This window comes from Hypanus sabinus, chromosome 30 (assembly GCF_030144855.1).
Source record: "Hypanus sabinus isolate sHypSab1 chromosome 30, sHypSab1.hap1, whole genome shotgun sequence".
Classification (NCBI taxonomy): Eukaryota; Metazoa; Chordata; class Chondrichthyes; order Myliobatiformes; family Dasyatidae; genus Hypanus; species Hypanus sabinus.
In genome coordinates, this window is record NC_082735.1 from 26,184,326 (window position 1) to 26,204,398 (window position 20,073).

General features: G+C 40.9%; 1 protein-coding gene across 1 annotated transcript in view; it reads left to right on the forward strand.

The window, feature by feature from the left end:
• Positions 1-20,073, forward strand: part of LOC132383464 (microtubule-actin cross-linking factor 1-like) — a 509,885-nt gene that overhangs the window by 244,188 nt on the left and 245,624 nt on the right. The window contains exons 9-15 of the mRNA XM_059954443.1: positions 4,949-5,055; positions 7,010-7,129; positions 8,792-8,887; positions 10,006-10,133; positions 10,637-10,730; positions 10,830-10,984; positions 18,522-18,801. Coding sequence (XP_059810426.1) covers positions 4,949-5,055; positions 7,010-7,129; positions 8,792-8,887; positions 10,006-10,133; positions 10,637-10,730; positions 10,830-10,984; positions 18,522-18,801 — 980 coding nt within the window. The remainder of the gene's footprint in view (positions 1-4,948; positions 5,056-7,009; positions 7,130-8,791; positions 8,888-10,005; positions 10,134-10,636; positions 10,731-10,829; positions 10,985-18,521; positions 18,802-20,073) is intronic.

Genomic DNA, 20,073 nt, shown 5'->3' on the forward strand with positions numbered 1-20,073 from the left:
AAGGTTGTTTAAGATTGTATTATAGCGCTTGTATAATTGAAGTCCATGGTCCCCAAGAGGAAAATATGCAATAATTAGTGCCCTGCAATATCTTGTCAAAGGAAGATGACTGTGTCTGGAAGTCAGTCATCCCAGCCCCAACACATTGTTGTAGTGGTGGTGCCTTGATTGTCACAGATGGAAATCCACCCTTAGGGCATTGTCCTTGGATCAACCACCTTCAACTGCTTCACCAATGTTTTTTTTTCATTATATGTTCAGAAGTGGGAGTTTTACTGATAACTGCAACGTTGAATTTAAGCCTCTGAAACAGTTTGTGTCTGCAGAATTCAGGAATGGCTAGTAGGTGCCAAATGCCATTCCTACTGCAGAAGTGTCAGATAATGACCATTTCCATTTGAAGCCACCTGTCCTGCAGCAGCAAACTTTTCTCCATTCTTTCACGAGATGCCATGTAGTAATCTCTACTTTCTTAGATGAAGCCATCTCCTTCATCCTGAGGAACCTCCTGAAAAAGGGGATGAACAGACAGAAAAGGATATCATAGAAACATACAGCACAAGAATGAAACCTTATGGCTCATCTTGTTCACACCAGCTGTAATCCCTGTCGACACTAATCCCACCTGCCCACATTTGGCCCATTTTCCTCTACACATTTCCTATGCATTGTCATCTAAACATTGTTACAGTATCTGCCTCCACTAACTAACATTCAACACACTCAGATATCCTTTAAATTTCTCTCACCTTACACCTGTGTCTTTCATTTTAAGTTCTGCTGTCCTGGAAGAAAGCTTCTAATGAACCATCTTACTTGGGCCTCTCTATAATTTTCTAAGCCCATTAGCCTCCAGCTTTACAATGACAGTAAAAGCAGTTGATCCAATCTCCCCTTATAATTTTAGACCTCCATTCCAGACAACATCCCAGTGATTCTCTTTTGTACCCTCTCTGTTGATATCGCATCCTTCCATGTGTAGCTTCCAGAACTATAGCTAATACTCAAGGTCTGGTCTATTTTACATAACTAGAACATGACACCTCAGCTCTTACACTCTTACAGTATTTCACCATGATTCAAACTGACTAACCTGGCCAATTACATTCTAATCAATAACATATGTTAGCAAAGGTGCCTGCGTCAATTCCTGTGCTACATGACTTGTTATAGTTTTACAATCTTAGATCAATTTCAACAAGCCTGAAATTCTTTGTGTTTCAAAAGTTCAAAATAAGTTTATTATCGAAATTCATGTATGTCACCGTGTCTAACCCTGGTATTCATGTTCTTATGGGCAATCACAATAAATATAAGAAATGCAATGGAATCAATGAAAGACCGCACCCAACAGGATGGATAACAGCCATTGTGCAGGGGGAAGAAAAGCAAATTGTGCAAATAGAAACAAAGAAAAAGAAAAGAAATAATAATAATAATTAAATAAGCAATAAATCTCAAAGATATGAGATGAAGAGTACTTGAAAGTGTGTCAGTTGGTTGTGGGAAGATTTCAGTGATGGTGCGAGGGAATTTGAACTGTTTCTGAACCAGGTGGTATGGGTCCTGAGGCTCCTGTACCACCTTTCTGATGGCACCTGTGAGAAGAGAGCATGGCCTGGATGGTAGGGGGTCCCAGATGATGGATTCTGCTTTCTTGCGTCAGCACTTCGTGTACATGTGCTCAACGGTGAGGAGGGATTTACCTATGATGGACTGGGCTATATCCACTAGGCTCTTCTGTACAAGGGCATTGGTTTTTCCATACCAGGCCATGATACAACTAGTGAATATACTCTCTACCACACATCTTTAGAAGTTTGTCAAAGTTTTAGATGACATGCAGAATCTTCGCAAACTACTAAGTCGAGCCACTGCCATGCTTTCTTTGTAATGGCACTTAAATGCTGGACCCAGGACAGACAGATCCACTGAAATAACACCGAGGAATTTGAAGTTGCTGATCCTCTCCACCTGTCATCACCTGACGAGGACTGGCTCATGTACACACCATGGATTTCCTCATCCTGAAGTCAATAATCAGCTCCTTGGTCTTTCTGACGTTGAGTGTGAAGTTGTGGTACCACTCGGCCAGATTTTCTGTCTCCCACTTATATGCTGGTTCATCTCCACCTTTGATATGGCCAATGGCAGTGGTATCATTGCCAAACTTAAATATGGCATTGGAGCATAAAGCAGGTAGAGCAGGGGGTCCAAGCACACAGCCTTGTGGTATACCTGTGCTGAGGGAGATTGTGGAGGAGATGTTGTTGCCAATTTGAATAACTGGGGTCTGCAAATAAGGAAACCAAGGATCCATTTGCACAAGGCCTAGGACTTGAAGCTTATTGATCAGTTTTGAGGGCATGATGGTATTGAATGCGGAGCTGTAGTCGATGAAAAATGCCCTGATGTATGCAACTTTGCTGTCTGGATGTTCCAGTGTTGCGTGAAGACCCAATGGGATGGTATCTGCTGTTGACCTTTTGTACGGTAGGCACACTGGAGTGGAGACAGCCGCTTCTTAAGCATGAGTTGATATGTTTCATTACCAACTTGTCACAGTGGATGATAAATGCCACTGGACTCTAGTCATTGAGGCAGGTTGCCACGTTCTTCTTAAGCACTGGTAGAGTTGAAGCCTGTTTGAGCACTCCAGCCAGGTGATCAGCATAGGTGTTTAGTTCTTGATCTGGTATCCCATCTGTGCCGGGTGCTTTTTGTGGGTTCATCCTCCTGAAGGATGCTCTCACCTGTCAACCTCAGAGACCAAAATCACATGGTTACTGGGAGTTGTGGGAGTTCATGACAATGCCTCCATATTTTGATGTTCGAAGTGAGCATAAAAGGCAGTGAGATCATCTGGGAGTGAAGCCTTGTTGTCACCTAAGTCATTTGGTTTCAGTTTGTAGAAGGTGATAGCCTTCAAACCTTGCCATAGCTGTCAAGCATCTTTCAGTGATTTGGTCCAGAATTACCACTTCACACATGAGGTGGTCTTCTGGAGACCATACTTGGACCTCTTGTATTTTATTTGGTTGCCAGACCTGAATGCCACTGATTTGAATGCCCTCTGCAGATCTTGGACCTCATGGTTATCTAGGGCTACTGGTTAAGGAAGATTCTGAGTAGTTTTTGGGGCACATTCATCTATGACTGTTTTTATAAAGTTCCTGATGATTGTGGTGTATCCCTTCAGATCCTCTGAGTCCTTGAAGTATTGACCAGCCCAGTCTACTGACTAGAAGCAATTCCATAGCCACTGCACAGCCTCCCATGACCACCTCTTTGTTGTCCTTATCTTGAGAGCCTTGCTCTTTAGCCTCTGCCTATAAGCAGGTAGGAGAAGGACAGCTAAGTGGTCAGAATTCCTGAAATGTAGTCTAGGCATGGAACGGTAGGTATTCTTAATTGCAGTGTCACCCCGGTGCTGCAAATTGTATCTTTATGATAACTTGGCAGAGATCTCTTCAAATAAGCCTGATTGGAGTCCCCAACGACGACTTGAAAGGCGTTGGGGTAGGCTGTCACTTGTTTACTAATTGCGACACTCAATGCATCGAGTGCCTGCTTAATATCTGCCTTTGGCAGTGTGTAAACTGGAGTCAGCAACACGGAAGAGATCTGTTTTGGTAAGTAGAACTATCAGCACTTAATTATCAGAAGTTGCAGTTCAGGGGAACAAGCAATTATTCTCCAGAGATTGTCCATTTGCTAACAACATGTTAGTCGGTGTAAGACTCATTCCTCAGCCTTTCAGTCTGGTTTGGAGTCCTCCCCTCTTCACTTTCATCCGCTTAAAGGTGCCACACCTGCATGCTTGAGAGTTAAGTCTGCGGAGCCCCTCAGAAGACCGTGAAATCATGAGTTAGTCAAGACAGTTCAAAAGTATGTTGCTTAGAGGGAAATTACAGGTGGCAGATTGCAGTGAGAGTAATTCAGAAGAGGTTCAGACTATTTAGAAGTTTTGTAAGCAGGCTGCAACGTCACCGTGGTTCATCAGTGCCATTTTGGAAACTGGCAGGATCTGTCAGAAGCCTCACTGAAGTCCCTATGGACAATGCTAACTGACTTGCCTTCATCAATCTTGAATAGACAAACATGAAATTCCCACAGCGATTGGTGTTTGGGGCCCTTACTGTTCACGGTCTTTATCAACAGTTTGACTAAGTGGATTAAACAGAACATTTTCAGAGCTATTGTTGATGTGAAACATACAGACGTGTAAGTACGACCTAGTTGTAAAGAAGCTTAAAGAGAATGTGGTGAAACTAAGTGAGCAGGTGACAACATCGTACTCGGAATAATGTGATTGTTGAAAACAGAAATGTAGGCTATTTTTAAAACACGCTGCATGATTGTCATTCGAAGGATTCTAGGTCCTTGAACACAAGTCACATAAAACTAATCAGGAGATTAGTTAGGAACTAATTAGGAAAGCATCTGGCCTTTATTTAGCTCGCTAGCGAGGGAGAAAGAGAGATCGCTCCTGCAACAGTAACCAACAGCTCGCTGTCTTGATGTTACAACCTGCCATGTCGCTGGTCCACATACCCAACTTGAGGAGCAACAGACTCTTGCTCACTATCAGGAGGGAGGGGGGGGAGGAGAGAGAGAGAGAGAGATCACTCAAGTGCAGGGGCCTTTTTTTCAACAGCAGTGTACACTGCCTGCTTTCTCAAGTTAGGAGAAATCTCTTTATGCAATAAGGATGAATCTCAGAAATTCTCTACCCTTGAGGACTCTAGTGGCTCTGCGATTCAAAACAAGATCAATTCACTTTTAAGTATCGGGGCATTTAAAAAAAATGGAAATGTGGTAAGAAAGTGTTGAGGCTGAAGATCAACCATGTTCTTCTTTAAGGGCTGATGGCCTACTCCTGTTCTTATGTTCATTACTTATAAAAATGTTTTTATACAGAAGTATTAACAGAGATTTGTTTTTTCAGATGTTGATGTTCCATCTCCTGATGAGAAGTCTGTGCTCACCTACGTCTCCTCTATTTATGAATCATTTCCCAAGGTTCCAGAAGGTGGTGAAGGTATTAGTGCAAATGTAAGGACTCACATTTTTGTACTTTAGCATAGTTCTATGTGTATGCTGATGCAGTTTTTGGTAATAGGTACCATGAGAGAACTAGTGTTTCTCACACTGAGTCAGGGGTACATGCAGCTAGAATTTGACACTTTATTAAAAAAATGCATAAATAATTTACAAAAACTTTCAGATATTTTCACTCTTACATTCCCAATTACTGGTACTTTATTAAAATCTGGAGCAGACTCAGGAACAGATTCTCCGGTGTAATTGATAAGAGGACTGCAGGAAAGCTACTCACTGGATTTAATGAGGATTGCAGTCATGAAATGCTGACAAGCATTGCTGAGAAAGTTTGGAATATCTGTATTCATATTCACTCTGGTGGACGTCATGCATCTCTGGGCAGCAATGAATGGTTTTTAAAAACTGGAATATTTTTATTATGTATAACATTTATATGTTAGCCTGATGTTTGTGTGATAATTGAACTTATTTTATCAGCTGCTTATTCTTGCAACTCAGAAAAAGTAAGTTTTGCTCAGGAGCCCAAACAAACTTTAATATATTCACTTGCCCTATTTCCATCCAGTGCTTATGTCCGTATGTACCTCCAATTCTCTATTCCAACTAAAACATTATTTAATTTTAGTCCTAAAGAAGGGTCTCGGCCCAAAACCTGGACTGTTTACACTTCTCCATAGGTGCTTCCTGGCCTGCTAAGTTCCTCCAGTGTTTGTGTGTGTGTGTGTGTGTGTGTGTGTGTGTGTGTGTGTGTGTGTGTGTGTGTCTGTGTGTGTGTGTGTGTGTGTGTGTTGCTTGAATTTCCAGCATCTGCAGATTTTCTTGTGTTTGTGAAATTATTTAATTTAGTTTATTTTGCCCCTCACTATATTTATTGTCTAAATATATGTATATATATTTTGAATTCTTTTTAAATTAAATTTCATCTATTATTTGCTAACCATCCTTTCCTGGACTCTGCTACTTTTTTCACTGTAAACTAATTTGTCATTTTCTGCCTCTTTCAAGAAATGAACTGTTTTTCTCACATCCACAAGATCATCACATTAAGAAGTCTCAGCAGGAGTCCTAATACTAGCCCAGGAGAATACCATTGCAGTTTTTCCCTCCAGTCCAATAAACAGCTTTACTTTTGTTCTCTCTTTTCTGTTAACTAATTTCATATCCATGCTGCCACTGTCCCATTTAGCCTATTTGCTTCCTTTGTGGGCAAATGAATAAATGAATATGTGGTCATTTATGATATGATTTCTTGGCGGCGGTTTTTAGGGTTTGCTGAGCCTGGAGGTTAGGTCGCAAGCGTTTTGTCACCAATTGAGGTGAGGCCATCTGGTGGTGACTCATTTGAGACCTAGCCTCCAGGTTTTGGGAACAACCCTTCAAGCAAGCAGCCAACCCAAGCTACAAGCTTTCTCTTTCATTTCATGATTTCTGGATATTTATAAATATGTGTATCAGAAGTCCTACTCTCATCAAACCGCGGTTCAATTTCGTCAATTACTTGGACAAGTTGTTGTGCAGTTTGCTTTTAGCATAAACAGCAATGAATTTCTAGTCTGGAAATGTGTTAGTATGAAACATATGGTTTATGTGCAGCTGAATATTGCATTAATTTTGTAAAGTTGTTTTTCTTATATGTAACTTAGTAACAGAAGTTTCAAATAAAATCTAAGGATATATTGGCAAACCAAATATTAAGGTTTGTTGCAGTTTTAGTTCTCCAGGGTACAAGACTTTATGCACTAGTTTTACAGGAAAATTGAATATGCTTGAGACAAACTTGACCTTTGTCTCAAAAGTTTTGAAAGTTTTGTTTCAATGCTTAAGTACACCAGACTTACTGTCATTGCATTTATATTGTAATTGAACTGTGACCTTGCATATTGTGAATTTTCCAGTTGTTATTTAAACCTGTTTTTCTGATTATTGTTACTCTGTTAATATCCAGGAGGTTGACTCGAAATGGCAGGAATACCAGAATAAAGTAAACTACCTCTTCCAGTGGATCAGGCAGCACATCACACTGATGTCCGATAAAGCTTTTCCACACAATCCTGTAGAACTTAAGGTGAATGCTCTATATTATCTTGCTTCATTATTTACAGCAAAATGAATAATCAAGTACCTTGTATTTAATCCTGATAACAGTTTAAGCGAAACTTTGCTATGTTTTCTTCTGATCAATTATCTGTAGGTATAAAATTAATAATATGCCATGTACTCATTCCAGCTCTTATACACACAACAAAGTTATTTATATCCAAGTGTATTGTGTCTGCAGCCAAATGAATTACTTCCAAAGAAATGGTTTAGATTGGTGAATATAGGCCAGCCCATCACTGGCAAAGTTTCCCCCCCCCCCCCGCCCCCCACCAGTAAGCACATTTACGTAGAGTGCTGCCAAAAGAAGGCAGCATCCATCATCAGAGACCCTGACCATCCAGGCCACGCTCTCTTCTCACTACTGCCATGCAGAAGCCTTAGGTCCCACACCACCAGATTCAGGAGCAATTATTACCCTGCAATCAGCAGGCTCCTGAACTGGCATGAATTCTGAATTGATTCTACAACCTTCAAGCTCACTTTTCAAGATCTCTTTACAACTCAGGTTCACAGTGTTATTTCTTATTTGCATAGTTTGTCATCTTTTGCACATTGGTCATTGGTCTGTCCTTGTATGTCTAGTTTTTTTTGTAAATCTGGTTGCATTTCTTTCTTTTTCCCGTAAATGTCTGCAAGAAAATAAATTTCAAACCAGCATGTCGTGATACTTACATACTTTGATAATAAATTTTACTCTGGATTTTAATTTGACTATTTCCAGATATTGGAACAATAGTTGTAGATACGGGACAGAGGTCTGAAGATTACAGCACAGGGAGTTGCATCCTTTGGCCCTAGGGAGCTATAGTACAGGAACTAAAGAAAATGTAATAGATTTAAACAGAACCATGGGCAAAAGTGCATAGTTCCCTGTAAGTGGCAATGCAGGTAGACAGTGTGGGGAAGAAGGACTTGGAGGTTAGGACTCAAATGAGTCATCACCGGATGCATGCATTCATCATTGTATTCAGAACAAGAACTAGGGCACCACATTACTGCTGTACTCGATATTAGTGGAACTGCACTTGGGAGTATTGTGCACCACTCTGGTCACCTAGCTATAGAAAGGTTGTCATTCAGCTGGAACCACTGCTGAAAAGATTCACAACGCTGATGCCAGAACCGCACATCTTGAGTTATAACATGAGACTGAATAGACTGCAGTGTTTTTTCCTCTGAAGTGTAGAGGTGACCTTAAAATCATGAGGGGCATAGATAGGATGAGTGGCCAGGCTACAAACATTTTTTGCAGGGGAGGGAAGTCTAACATTAGAGTGTGTGGAGTTAAGGTGAAGGGGGTGAGGGTAGACGAGATCTAAAGAGGACCTGTGGAGCATCTTTGGATGCTGGGCTTGCAGAACAAACTGTCGGAGGAAGTGATCAAGGAAGGTTCAATTATAATGATTAAAAAAATATTTGGACAGGTACATAGAAAACTTTTATTGGGATAATGGATGAAATGCAGACAAATGGGACCAGTGTAAGTAAGTTGGGCTGAAGGGCCTGTTTCATTGCTGTATATCAGTGACCTGTTTTATTCAACAATATTTCATGTTTTATCATTCAATAAGCAGCTGAAGACTTTGTTTCCTTGCACTGAATGCCTCCTCTGTCTTCTTCCACACAGGCACTTTATAATGAATATGTACATTTTAAAGAAACTGAATTACCAGCAAAAGAAGTAGAAAAGTCACAAATACAGCATTTATATAAATTGCTTGAGGTAAGACAATGAGTACCAGAAACTGATTTGAGTATAAATCAGGGTGCTGACTGAAGTAGGAAGTTTGATTCTCATTCGTGGGACTGGAGTTCATTTGGGTAATGTTGTCAACCTGCCAGTTGGAGGAGCCAGAGGCTGCATGATTACGAGTGAGTAGCTATGGAGAGTTCAGGTCGGAATGTGGATGAACTAAAGACACAGCTAAAAGCTGGCTGTGAATTTAATGTAGATACTGGCAGTCAACTACTTCCTCTAGCTCACAACAGTGCCACATAAATGTTTGAAGATTTTTCGCAATGTAATTTAGAGGGCGTAATTTATTAGCACTGAGGTTAAGGGATGAATTGTCCTCTATCAGAGTTTGCATTTCAAGTTGTATATGTTTGGATCCTTCTGAAAGATGTGTTCCTGTATAGCTTTATTGTGTACAAGGTACAGGTCCACTTCAAGTTGTCGCTAGCCACGTGCACAGCCTGTGCATATGAAAGACTATTTTGGGACTGGCAGAACAGATTTGCCAACTGCTGCATCTCTGCTGTGTTTGTGGCAAAATCTGATTGAGTGAAATACCGTGGTTCACCTTGGCATTGACCATAGTTGGCCCAAGTTTTATTTAACTCTATTGCCAGGAGGTTGCGTTACTGACTTGTGAGCAGGAGCTGAATCCTGTTCTAACCTGGGAAAGGTCATTGATTATGAGTTGCTATTGATTATATAAACATAATGATATTGATAATACTGTATTATGTGATATTTATATATTAAGTGAAAATGGTACTGTACTCAAATGAATATACTAGTCACTTATGTCATTGATTATAGTATAATCAATATTTGAAATACTTCCAAATATTTCTCAGTTCATCTCAGTATATTAGCTTATCACTGTTTTACTCCAACGTATTATCAAGATTTCCTGAACTAATAATTATTGCCAAATTTGAAGGATGAGATGATGGTTTATAGCTGTCTCTTTAAGGATGTGGGGGCCAGACAGCAGGACACATAATTGTCATGTCTCCTGGATCTTGCAGATGTTCCGATCAACATAATTGAGGGTGAAGTTTTGGAATAAATCATATTGGATGTTTCTCTACACATACCTATTTTTCTCCTAGGTTTGGATCGAGTTTGGTCGAATTTTGCTTCCCCAAGGTTACCACCCCAATGATGTGGAAGAAGAATGGGGAAAACTGATCATTGAAATGCTAGATCGAGAGAAAGCCCTCAGACCTGCAGTAGAAAGGTTTGCTTTTGTATTATAATAACTATGTGGGCATAATTGGTTAGAAAGACATTTTCACATTATTCTTGACTGAGTCAGCCATGGAAATATTTCACCTTCTATTAAGTCATTTTTTGATCTACATCTACAAAGTCATTTTTTTGATTGTCATTAAATTCAGACCATCTTCCTTTCTAAAGTGAAAAGTTAATTTGGTTTTAGAAACATTCACAGTATCAGTGACGAGCACAAAAGGAATCGGACTGTTTAGAATGCAGAATTTTCAACAGTGAAATACACAATTGCAGAAATGGATCATTTTGATAATTCATTTAAAGTTGCAAATATTCAAAACTGAAACAAATACATGTATTTATGAAATTCAGGACATAACAGAGTATATAGAATGGGGCATCAGCATTTCTGAATACTATTAATACTGAAGAGCTTCTGAATTAAGTAGTGAATTTCACAGCCCCACCATAAATTGAAATAAATTTCTTCTGTTTTGTATTCTATTCAAGGCTGGAACTACTACTGCAGATTGCCAACAAAATCCAAAACGGAGCTTTAAGCTGTGAGGAAAAGTTAACATTGGCCAAAAATACCCTGCAGGCTGTAAGTAAAGATATCAATTAACAAGAGAGTTGGGGGTAATTCTGCCCAGCAGTTAGAGGATTTATGTTGACGTGCATGAAATTGAATTTCTTGTTTCAGGATAATGCTCATTTAGAATCAAATCAGCAGTTTCAGTATGAAACAGAAGTGGTCATGTATCTAGAAGAGTGTGAACGAATAATACGACAGCTACAAATTGATGTACAGATTCTCCGAGATGAGAACTACTATCAGGTGGAACAGATTGTTATGAGGTAAGAGTAAACATGCGTTTCTTTTTGACACTGATATCCTCATTACTCCTGTATTGATGAGTATGCTTATTGTCACAAAATCAAGTAATTGTGAATTAACAGCTGGAATGTTTAAACAGTCATGCCCATTCACTGGAATACAATTCAATTTAGATCACCTGATTCCATATTTCAATATGGAACTCAATTGTGATTGATGTTCTTGAAGACTTCATTCTTCATTGTAAAGACCCATTGAACTAAAGCAAATTATTCATTAATAATGGTTATTTATTTACTCGTATCCTCCTTCTTCCCAAAATATTCCTTTAGTACTATATATTTTCTGTAGCTTATTTTACAAAAGAAGGTGTGAACTAGGATCAGGAGTAGGTTATTGGGTTTCTTCCGCCATTCAGTAAGATGATGGTCACCTCAGGTTCACATTCCCACAATGCAGATGGTTCTTTCCATGCCCGTGCTTATCTCTTTTATCTAATACTGTCTTTAAAATATTCAAAAGCTCTGCTTCCACTCTCTTTGAGAAAGAAAATTCACAAGCCTCATGACCCTTGGAAAGGATAGCTGAGAGTTAAATTCCACCTCATTTGCCTTAAGTGGATGAGCTCTTGCCTTTTAAATGGTGGCCCCTCGCTCTACCTTCTCCCACAGGAGGAAGCATCTTCTCCACAACCACCCTGTCATGGTTTCTCAGGACCTTGTACGTTAGAATTAAATAATTTTACTCTTCCAAATTCCTGTGGGAAAATCTGAGCCTGCCGAACTCACAAGATGATTCCAGATACAGATCTAAAAGTTCTTGGAATTGATCCTGATATATTTAGATCATAATCATAAGATTTAGGAGCAGAATTTGGCCATTTGACCCATTGAGTCTGCTCCTCCATTTCATCATGGCTGATCCACTTTCCCTCTCAGTCTATAGGACCATTTATTAAGATAAATATTATAGGCTAGATTTATACACGTCCAACAGGTGGATCTCTGTAATGAAGAGATCAATAACGTACACTAACAGAGATTATTGTAGTCCAGTTGTGTGACAGAAACGTGACATCCCCTCTTTTTAGTTCCCCTCATGATGAAAGAAATTCAATACGAATTTATAATTATCTTCCTGTACCTGGATGCTAACCTTCTGTGGATCTTACAAGGTCATTCAGATCCCTCGACATCTAAGCTCTGTAACCTTCCAACGAGAGGTCATGGGTTAAGGGTGAATGGTGAAAAGTTTAAGGGGAACATGAGGGGAAGCTTCTTCGCTCAGAGAGTTGTGAATGTGCAGCGACCTGCCAGTGTAAGTGTTGCATGCAAGGGCGATTTCAGCATTTCAAGGGGAGTTTGGATAGCTAGTTTTGGGTGGTAGGTGTATGGAGGGCTATGGTCCTGGTGGGGTTGATGGGAGTAGGCAGTCTAAATGACTTGGAGCTACACACACAAAATGCTGGTGGAATGCAGCAGGCCAGGCAGCATCTATAGGAAGAAGTACAGTCAATGTTTTGGGCCGAGCATGGACTGGATGGGCCACAGGGCTTGTTTCTGTGCTGTGCTTTTCTATAACTCTATAAGTAGATATTAAGTTTGTTTTTAAAAATCCTGCCAATTTTGTATTTTTCTCAAATAATACTACTTTTACTAGATCTTTGCTCACTCATATAATCTATTTAAATTCTTTTCTAGGTTCCTACTTCTCTCTTTGCAACTCATTTTCTCCTCTATCTTTGCGTCATAGCAATCAGAGTTTCATTGTCATCATACAAGTTGTTTTAAATTGTAAAAGCAATGAGGGCTCTCAATATGGAACTGAAGTTCGTCCGTTTAAACCTTCTCTCAGTTTTAACATTTCATTGTGAAATGTTGACTCACAATCTGTAAGGATTGTTCTATGGAAGTTCTTTAATTGTATGGTAACTTGTGCCCCTCAATGAAGGAGGTGTTGGACTCTCAAATTTCTCCCTGGTTTGAACCTTGTTAAGAATCAGGGAGGAAATAGTCATTAGATCATCCTCAAAGGGTTAACTCAATTCTCAGTCAGCATGCCGGGTATCTGTATGCGTGATTTAATAGAGGTATTAAAATTGGTTTTGTGACTTTTTCTATTTTACATTTGAAGAGGTTACAATTTGCGTTGTGAAATTGTAACCTGTTCAAGTATAGTTATGGTTGTATAGTAATTAATGTAGTAAGGTTGCACGGAAGCCTTGGCAATGGTGAAAGTAAATGTAATCTGTGGAGTACAGTTTTGGAGGGTCTAAAGCTCCATAGCAATAGGCAACAGTTTGTTAGTGCCAACGTGTTTTGCGTGCCCCTGTCTTGTTTGCAGGGCTTTTAAAATAACGTACACAATTTTGTATCCAGTTATATTCCACATAGCTGAATATACTTCACAACATACATTAATGACCTCATGAAAAGGCAAAAAGTGACACTTACGTATTTGTGATACTAGGCTAAGTGGGAAAATGATCTTTTTGAGTCTGCAGAAGGCTTAATGAGTCAGTGGGATGGTAGAAGGTATCCAGTGTGATGCAGTGCACCTCTACAGGAAGAGGGGAATAAAGAGTAGTTAAGTGGTGAGAAACTGAAAGACATCTGAGTATAGATCAGAGGTTCCCAACCTTTTTTATGCCATGGACCAATACTATTAAGCAAGGGGTCCGTGGACCCCAGGTTGGAAACCCTTGGATAGAAGGACCTGGGTATGCTGCCTCAGGTGACACAAAATAGGCACAGGTACAGCACGCAGTTGGGAAGGCAAGTGATATGTTCACCTTCCATATAAGGTGGTTGGGAGCCAGGGTAAAGAAACCCTTCTGAGATTTGTACTGGGTTTCAATGGAGCTATATTTGGAGTTGAGAGTGCGGTCAGAAAATTGTCAGCTTAGTGAAAGGTGCAAATTTGGTCTGCCTAAAACTTGTTGGGCTTCTAAAACGGAATGCTGCTGAACGATGTACTCCTATAACCTTGACATGTGCTAAGGGGCACAGCTAGTGCAGAGGCTTTGTGGGAAAGGACAGTAGTCTTTAGATCCTTCTGCCACATTCAGTGTCTGACCTTAGTGCAGAAGCCTCTCAAACAGTCGAAGTTTGCCTTATCCCCGGAGATTACTTGAGAGGCAGTGATGCTCTGTGCACAGAAGAGGTTAATACTAAAATGCACCAGTGACATTATGAACGTGCAGATTGAATGACACTCTGTATGCAGAAAAAAAGTCCTTAGACTTTGCATTTCATGTACAGTTGGTCAATTGGGACACATCGGACCAGTTTGTTTTGGCACAATTAAGTAGCTGTCCCAATTAGCCGAAGTTTCATGGAAATAGTTCAAAGGATATAAAAAAAGACAAAATATTATTTAACTGAGTAACAAATCGTGTATTTAATTTAAATACAGAACAAACTGAAACATTACCAATACTACTACAGTACTGGGCCGGCTGGTGGTGCAATGGCATCAGCGCCGGACCGGATCTGGAGCGAAGGCTCCCGAATTCGAATCCAAGTCGAGCCACCCCCGAGCACGCTCTCCATCTGTGCCGGGTCGAGTCAGGAACGTTCATATCATGACCTGGTTAATCCGAAAGCAGACCAATCCTGACTGACACCACGCGCCAGACAAGAATGGTTGACTGTCTGGTGTGACACTCTAAAAAAAACGACTACGGTGCTATAAAACTGTGTGTTTCTTCCTAATAGTTAACAGTGGAGGAATTCATCTAGTGTACATTGTCATATATGTGATGTCCAGGGGGGCACCTGTAGTGAAGGGGCTTGTTGTGTCTATTCTGGGGCAACTCATTCACCTTTGGTCCCCACCGGGCATTCAGCTCTCACAATAGACAATAGACAGTAGATGCAGGAGTAGGCCATTCGGCCCTTCTAGCCAGCACTGCCATTCACTGTGATCATGGCTAATCATACACAATCAGTACCCTGCTCCTGCCATCTCCCCATATCCCTTGACCCTGCTATCTATAAGAGCTCTATCTAACTCTCTCTTGAATGCATCCAGAGACTTGGCCTCCACTGCCTTCTGGGGCAGAGCATTCCACATATCCACCACTCTCTGGGTGAAAAAGTTTTTCCGCATCTCAGTTCTAAATGGCCTAACCCTTATTCTTAAACTGTGGCCTCTAGTTCTCGACTCACCCATCAGCGGGAACATGCTTCCTGCCTCCAGCATGTCCAATCCCTTAATAATCTTATATGTTTCAATCAGATCCCCTCTCATCCTTCTAAATTCCAGTGTATGCAAGCCCAGTCGCTCCAATCTTTCAACATATGACAGTCCCGCCATTCCGGGAATTAACCTTGTGAACCTACACTGCACTCCCTCAATAGCAAGAATGTCCTTCCTCAAATTTGGAGACCAAAACTGCACACAATACTCCAGGTGGGGTCTCACCAGGGCCCTGTACAGCTGCAGAAGGACCTATACTCAATTCCTCTTGTTATAAAGGCCAGCATGCCATTAGCTTTCTTCACTGCCTGCTGTACCTGCATGCTTGCTTTCATTGACTGATGTACAAGAACACCTAGATCTCATTGTACTTCCCCTTCTCCTAACTTGACTCCATTTGGATAGTAATCTGCCTTCCTGTTGTTGCCACCAAAGTGGATAACCTCACATTTATCTACATTAAACTGCATCTGCTGTACATCTGCCCACTCACCCAACCTGTCCAAGTCACCCTGCATTCTCATAACATCTTCCTGACATTTCACACTGCCACCCAGCTTTGTCTCACCTGTGGCTCCAAGTGGCTGCTTGCATGTGACAGTGGCTACGCCCTGGTGCACTGCTTTGAGAGGCGAGGTAAACCAAGTGAGTGCAACTGGCAAGCCTCATACTCCAGTGAAATAGGGACATTGCCTGTCCTAGCACCTGAAGTCAGCTCCAGCGAATGAGATCAGCTGTGAGATCCAAAGGCCAAGAAGGTGGTTCTGCAGCACTTTGTGGAAAACGAAGGGCATGTAAAGGCACATAAGAGGTCGCGGTTATCTATTGCAACCAAGGAAGGTATCAGTTTACGATGACCACTCATACCACTGGACCCAGAATTCCTAGATCGGGAGAGTGGAGCTGTACCTGTGCAATGGCTGCTCCACTTTAAAAACACTCCTGCACAGGTTCCGCCGTCATTGTCAGAATCAACGGGCAACCAACACGCTGCTGTGTTCTTTTGGTTGACTGTAAGTGAACAAATTAAACACAGACATCAAGTGCAGATAATGGTCTACCTTCGAACAAAGCTTTCAATGATTGCATCTTCCAAACCTTCATTTTCATCGTAACATTCAAGATGATTGTCGATTCAAGTTTAAGTTTAACTTTGTCATTCAACCTTACGTGAATACCCATAAATACAACCAAATGAAGCAGCGTTACTCCGGGCCAAGGTGCAAAACACAGCACCAAGAGTCATACACAGCACAAGTCACACATAGCACATATAAAACAGCAATAAAATACAGTCGCACAAAAAAAATAGCTCGTCCCCAAGTCCGTAAATTTTGCAGCAGTCTGCAGTCGAATGCAATATAAACATATAACAATTACAGCACGGAAACAGGCCATCTCAGCCCTTCTAGTCTGTGCTGAACGCTTACTCTCACCTAGTCCCACCGACCTGCACTCAGCCCATAACCCTCCATTCCATTCCTGTCCGTATACCTGTCCAATTTTATCCAATATATCTTGTCTTCTGCCAAGTGACCACTGGAGGGCAGCATCAACTCCAGCATGGGCCACACCACCTCTGGTAAGCGTACTGCCTCAGATGCCTCTCTCCTCAACAGCTGTAAATAGGCGACACCACCATTTCAGGACTAATCCTCGCTGCACGCGAGGCTACACAGCTCCCCGCTGTTCGCCGATAAAACAGTGAACCGAACTTGCAGCATTCAGCATTGCCAGTGTCCAACAGGGTCTTGCAATCACAAGAAAAGCAACTGAGACACTGTTGCTAGACTGCACACCACCTTCGCACACTGATGCCTCTCAGACGCAGGCAGCAGCACAATCTGCACCAAGTCTGGCTCCTTCAGTTTCTCCACCAACAAAGCAACTTGCTGATGGGGCAGACCTTGCAGGACTCGCAAGTTCCTAATGTCGAGCAGGATTTTACAATTCTAACAAATACATATAAAAATCTTTGGTTGGTCCTGTAGAAGCTGCTGGATCTGAGCACGCCACCATCTTACCAGAAATGGTTCTTAGAACATAGGATAGTACAGCACATTACAGGCCCTTCGGCCCACAGTGTTGTGCCGACCCTCAAACCCTGCCTCCCATATAACCCCCCACCTTAAATTCCTCCATATACCTGTCTAGTAGTCTCTTAAACTTCATTAGTGTATCTGCCTCCACCACTGACTCAGGCAGTGCATTCCACACACCAACCACTCTCTGAGTGAAAAACCTCCCACTAATATCCCCCTTCAACATCCCTCCCCTTACCTTAAAGCCATGTCCTCTTGTACTGAGCAGTGGTGCCCTGGGGAAGAGGTGCTGGTTGTCCACTCTGTCTATTCCTCTTAATATCTTGTATACCTCTATCATGTCTTCTCTCATCCTCCTTTTCTCCAAAGAGTAAAGCCCTAGCTCCCTTAATCTCTGATCATAATCCATACTCTCTAAACCAGGCAGCGTCCTGGTAAATCTCCTCTGTACCCTTTCTTAACTTCTTCATAGTTCCTAACTTGGTGAAGTAGTGAAATCACTTAATTTTCACTCCCAGCTGTTTCTGGTATCTCCAAGCCTGAATGCTTGAACCATGAGCAAAATAGTTCTGAATTGTCTTACTGCTAATTTCTAACCAACTATCAGTGACAAAAAACCACTGCTTTTTAAACACAAACACATTTATCTGATGCTATTTAAAAAAATATTTGCTGTAGGCGCAGTGTAGTGTCTAATGGCCAGATGACTTGCACGTGACTGATGACAGTGAGAAACTGCTCAGTAACAGTCTCCTGTCTCGGTTAAGCAGCATAGTGTCCAAAATAAACAGAGAATTCCGGCTATTTTCTCAATAACTGTTTGTTCTTTAAAAGTTGTCTCAAATAAGCGGCTGCCTGATTAAACGATGAGCCAATTAGCTGGAATCCACCGTACGTTTCAATGAATAAAACTCATTTTTAAAAGAATAAAAAATTGGTCTCAGAAACAGAGGGAGGATGTATTAGCAAAACAGTATTGATTTGTGTGTGGAGAAAGTTATTCTATTCAAAGCAGCTCAATAAAATTCCCCTCCCATTATTTAAGATTTGAGATGATCCAGATGAGATATACAAGATACTGAAAGGATTTGAGAAGAAGTTGGGGTTTAGTCTCAGGGAAATGGGATGTCCTTTTAAGACTGATAAGTGAATAACTTTTTCTCAAAACATTATACATCCTTAATTTTCTTCTCATCAGCCTGAAGGTGCTCAGTTCCAACAATGCACTTGTTGAATTGTATGTGCCAGTATGAAGTTGTGTATTCTCTTTCATAAAGTCTTGAACTCTCCTGCATGTTATATATCTTTTTTACAGAATCATTAAACTGCAGGATGAACTGGTGACGTTGAGGCTGGAGTGCACCAACTTGTATAGAAAAGGACATTTTATCTCTTCTACAGACCACTTACAGCCTTTGAACCTGACTGCCACCGACTTAACAACTGATGTGGGTTCCAGCAATTTGCACATCACCTCCCTCACAGGATTTAAAAAACCCATGACAAGGTCGGAATTGATTGCAGTCTCTTCAACACAAGATGAAGGAAGCCTGCGATTTGTCTATGAGCTTTTGGCCTGGGTGGAGGAAGTACAGGTACTGAACGTACTTACATTTAAACAAATGTGTGCTAAATACTACACCTTCAAGTAGAAATTTATCATAATTTGTAGTTAGAAACTGATTATGAAGAACCTAACAAATTTTTTAGAAAGCTCTATTTTGGATTATTCCTACATCATCTCGTCCACCTATTAACCCTTTCTGTGCTATGGTCATGGCCCAGTGCTATTCCAGAATATTCAAACAGTACTGTGCAATAGTCTTAGGCATGTAAATAGTAAATATAGCTAGGGTGCCTAAGACTTTTGCACAGTATTATAGTAATTTTATATATTACGCTGTACTGCTGCTGCAAAAGAAACAAGTTGCATGACATACGTGATTGATGATAAACCTGATTCAGATTTGCGTTCCTATTGTGGACTGAGAGGGGAAGGGGGCAGGGAGAGGGGGATCATGGTTGGGAGAAAGGGAAAGGAGAGAGGAGGGCACAGGAAACACCAGAGAGACATTCTATAATAATCAATAATCTAATTGTTTGGAATCAAATGACCTTGCCTGGTGTCTCAGGACTGGGTGTGTCTGCACCCACACCACCTCCCCCCACCACAGCTCCGACACTCCTTCTCTGCCACATGTCCCACACCTCTCCCGCAACACACCATTCCCAACATCTTTTGCTCCTGCCAGATTTGCAAACTCATTCTTTGCTCCACATTGACAAATACAGTTCTGTGTAGCAGTCTTAGACTCCCTAACTATATATATGTTCCTAAGACCTTTGCATGGTATTGTACCTTTTCATTTTCTTGAAAGGAGACATTTACAAATCTCCATTAAAATTAGATTTGTATTTATACATAAGGAGTTTTGATGGTATACCAAGATCTGAAGGAAATACAGTGCAGGCTGCTCATTAAAAATTAAAACTCAATATGAAAAGTATTCAGGTTTTGTTTCCCATTCATGACTCTGTTTCTGGAAGTTGTTACTAAATTTTGAACGGGTCCTTTGGGCATTCCTTTGGCTGGTGTGATCAATCACTGTTCTATCAAGTTGTTCATATTGCAAAAATATATGCTCAAATTTCACAAAATATCACTAAAAACTTTCCAGCGTGTTTTTGAGTGCGCTGCCCCTGTGCACAAACACCATCCTATTTATTAGACGCATGAAAGTTTAGGGGTCATTGTAAGTTGAACAGTACTTTTTCAGTTATGTCTTTTGGAATACATTTCCTGTTAGTGTGCATATATGTCAACCAATGGACATTTTTCTAATGGTATAGGTTATCTTCATTATTTT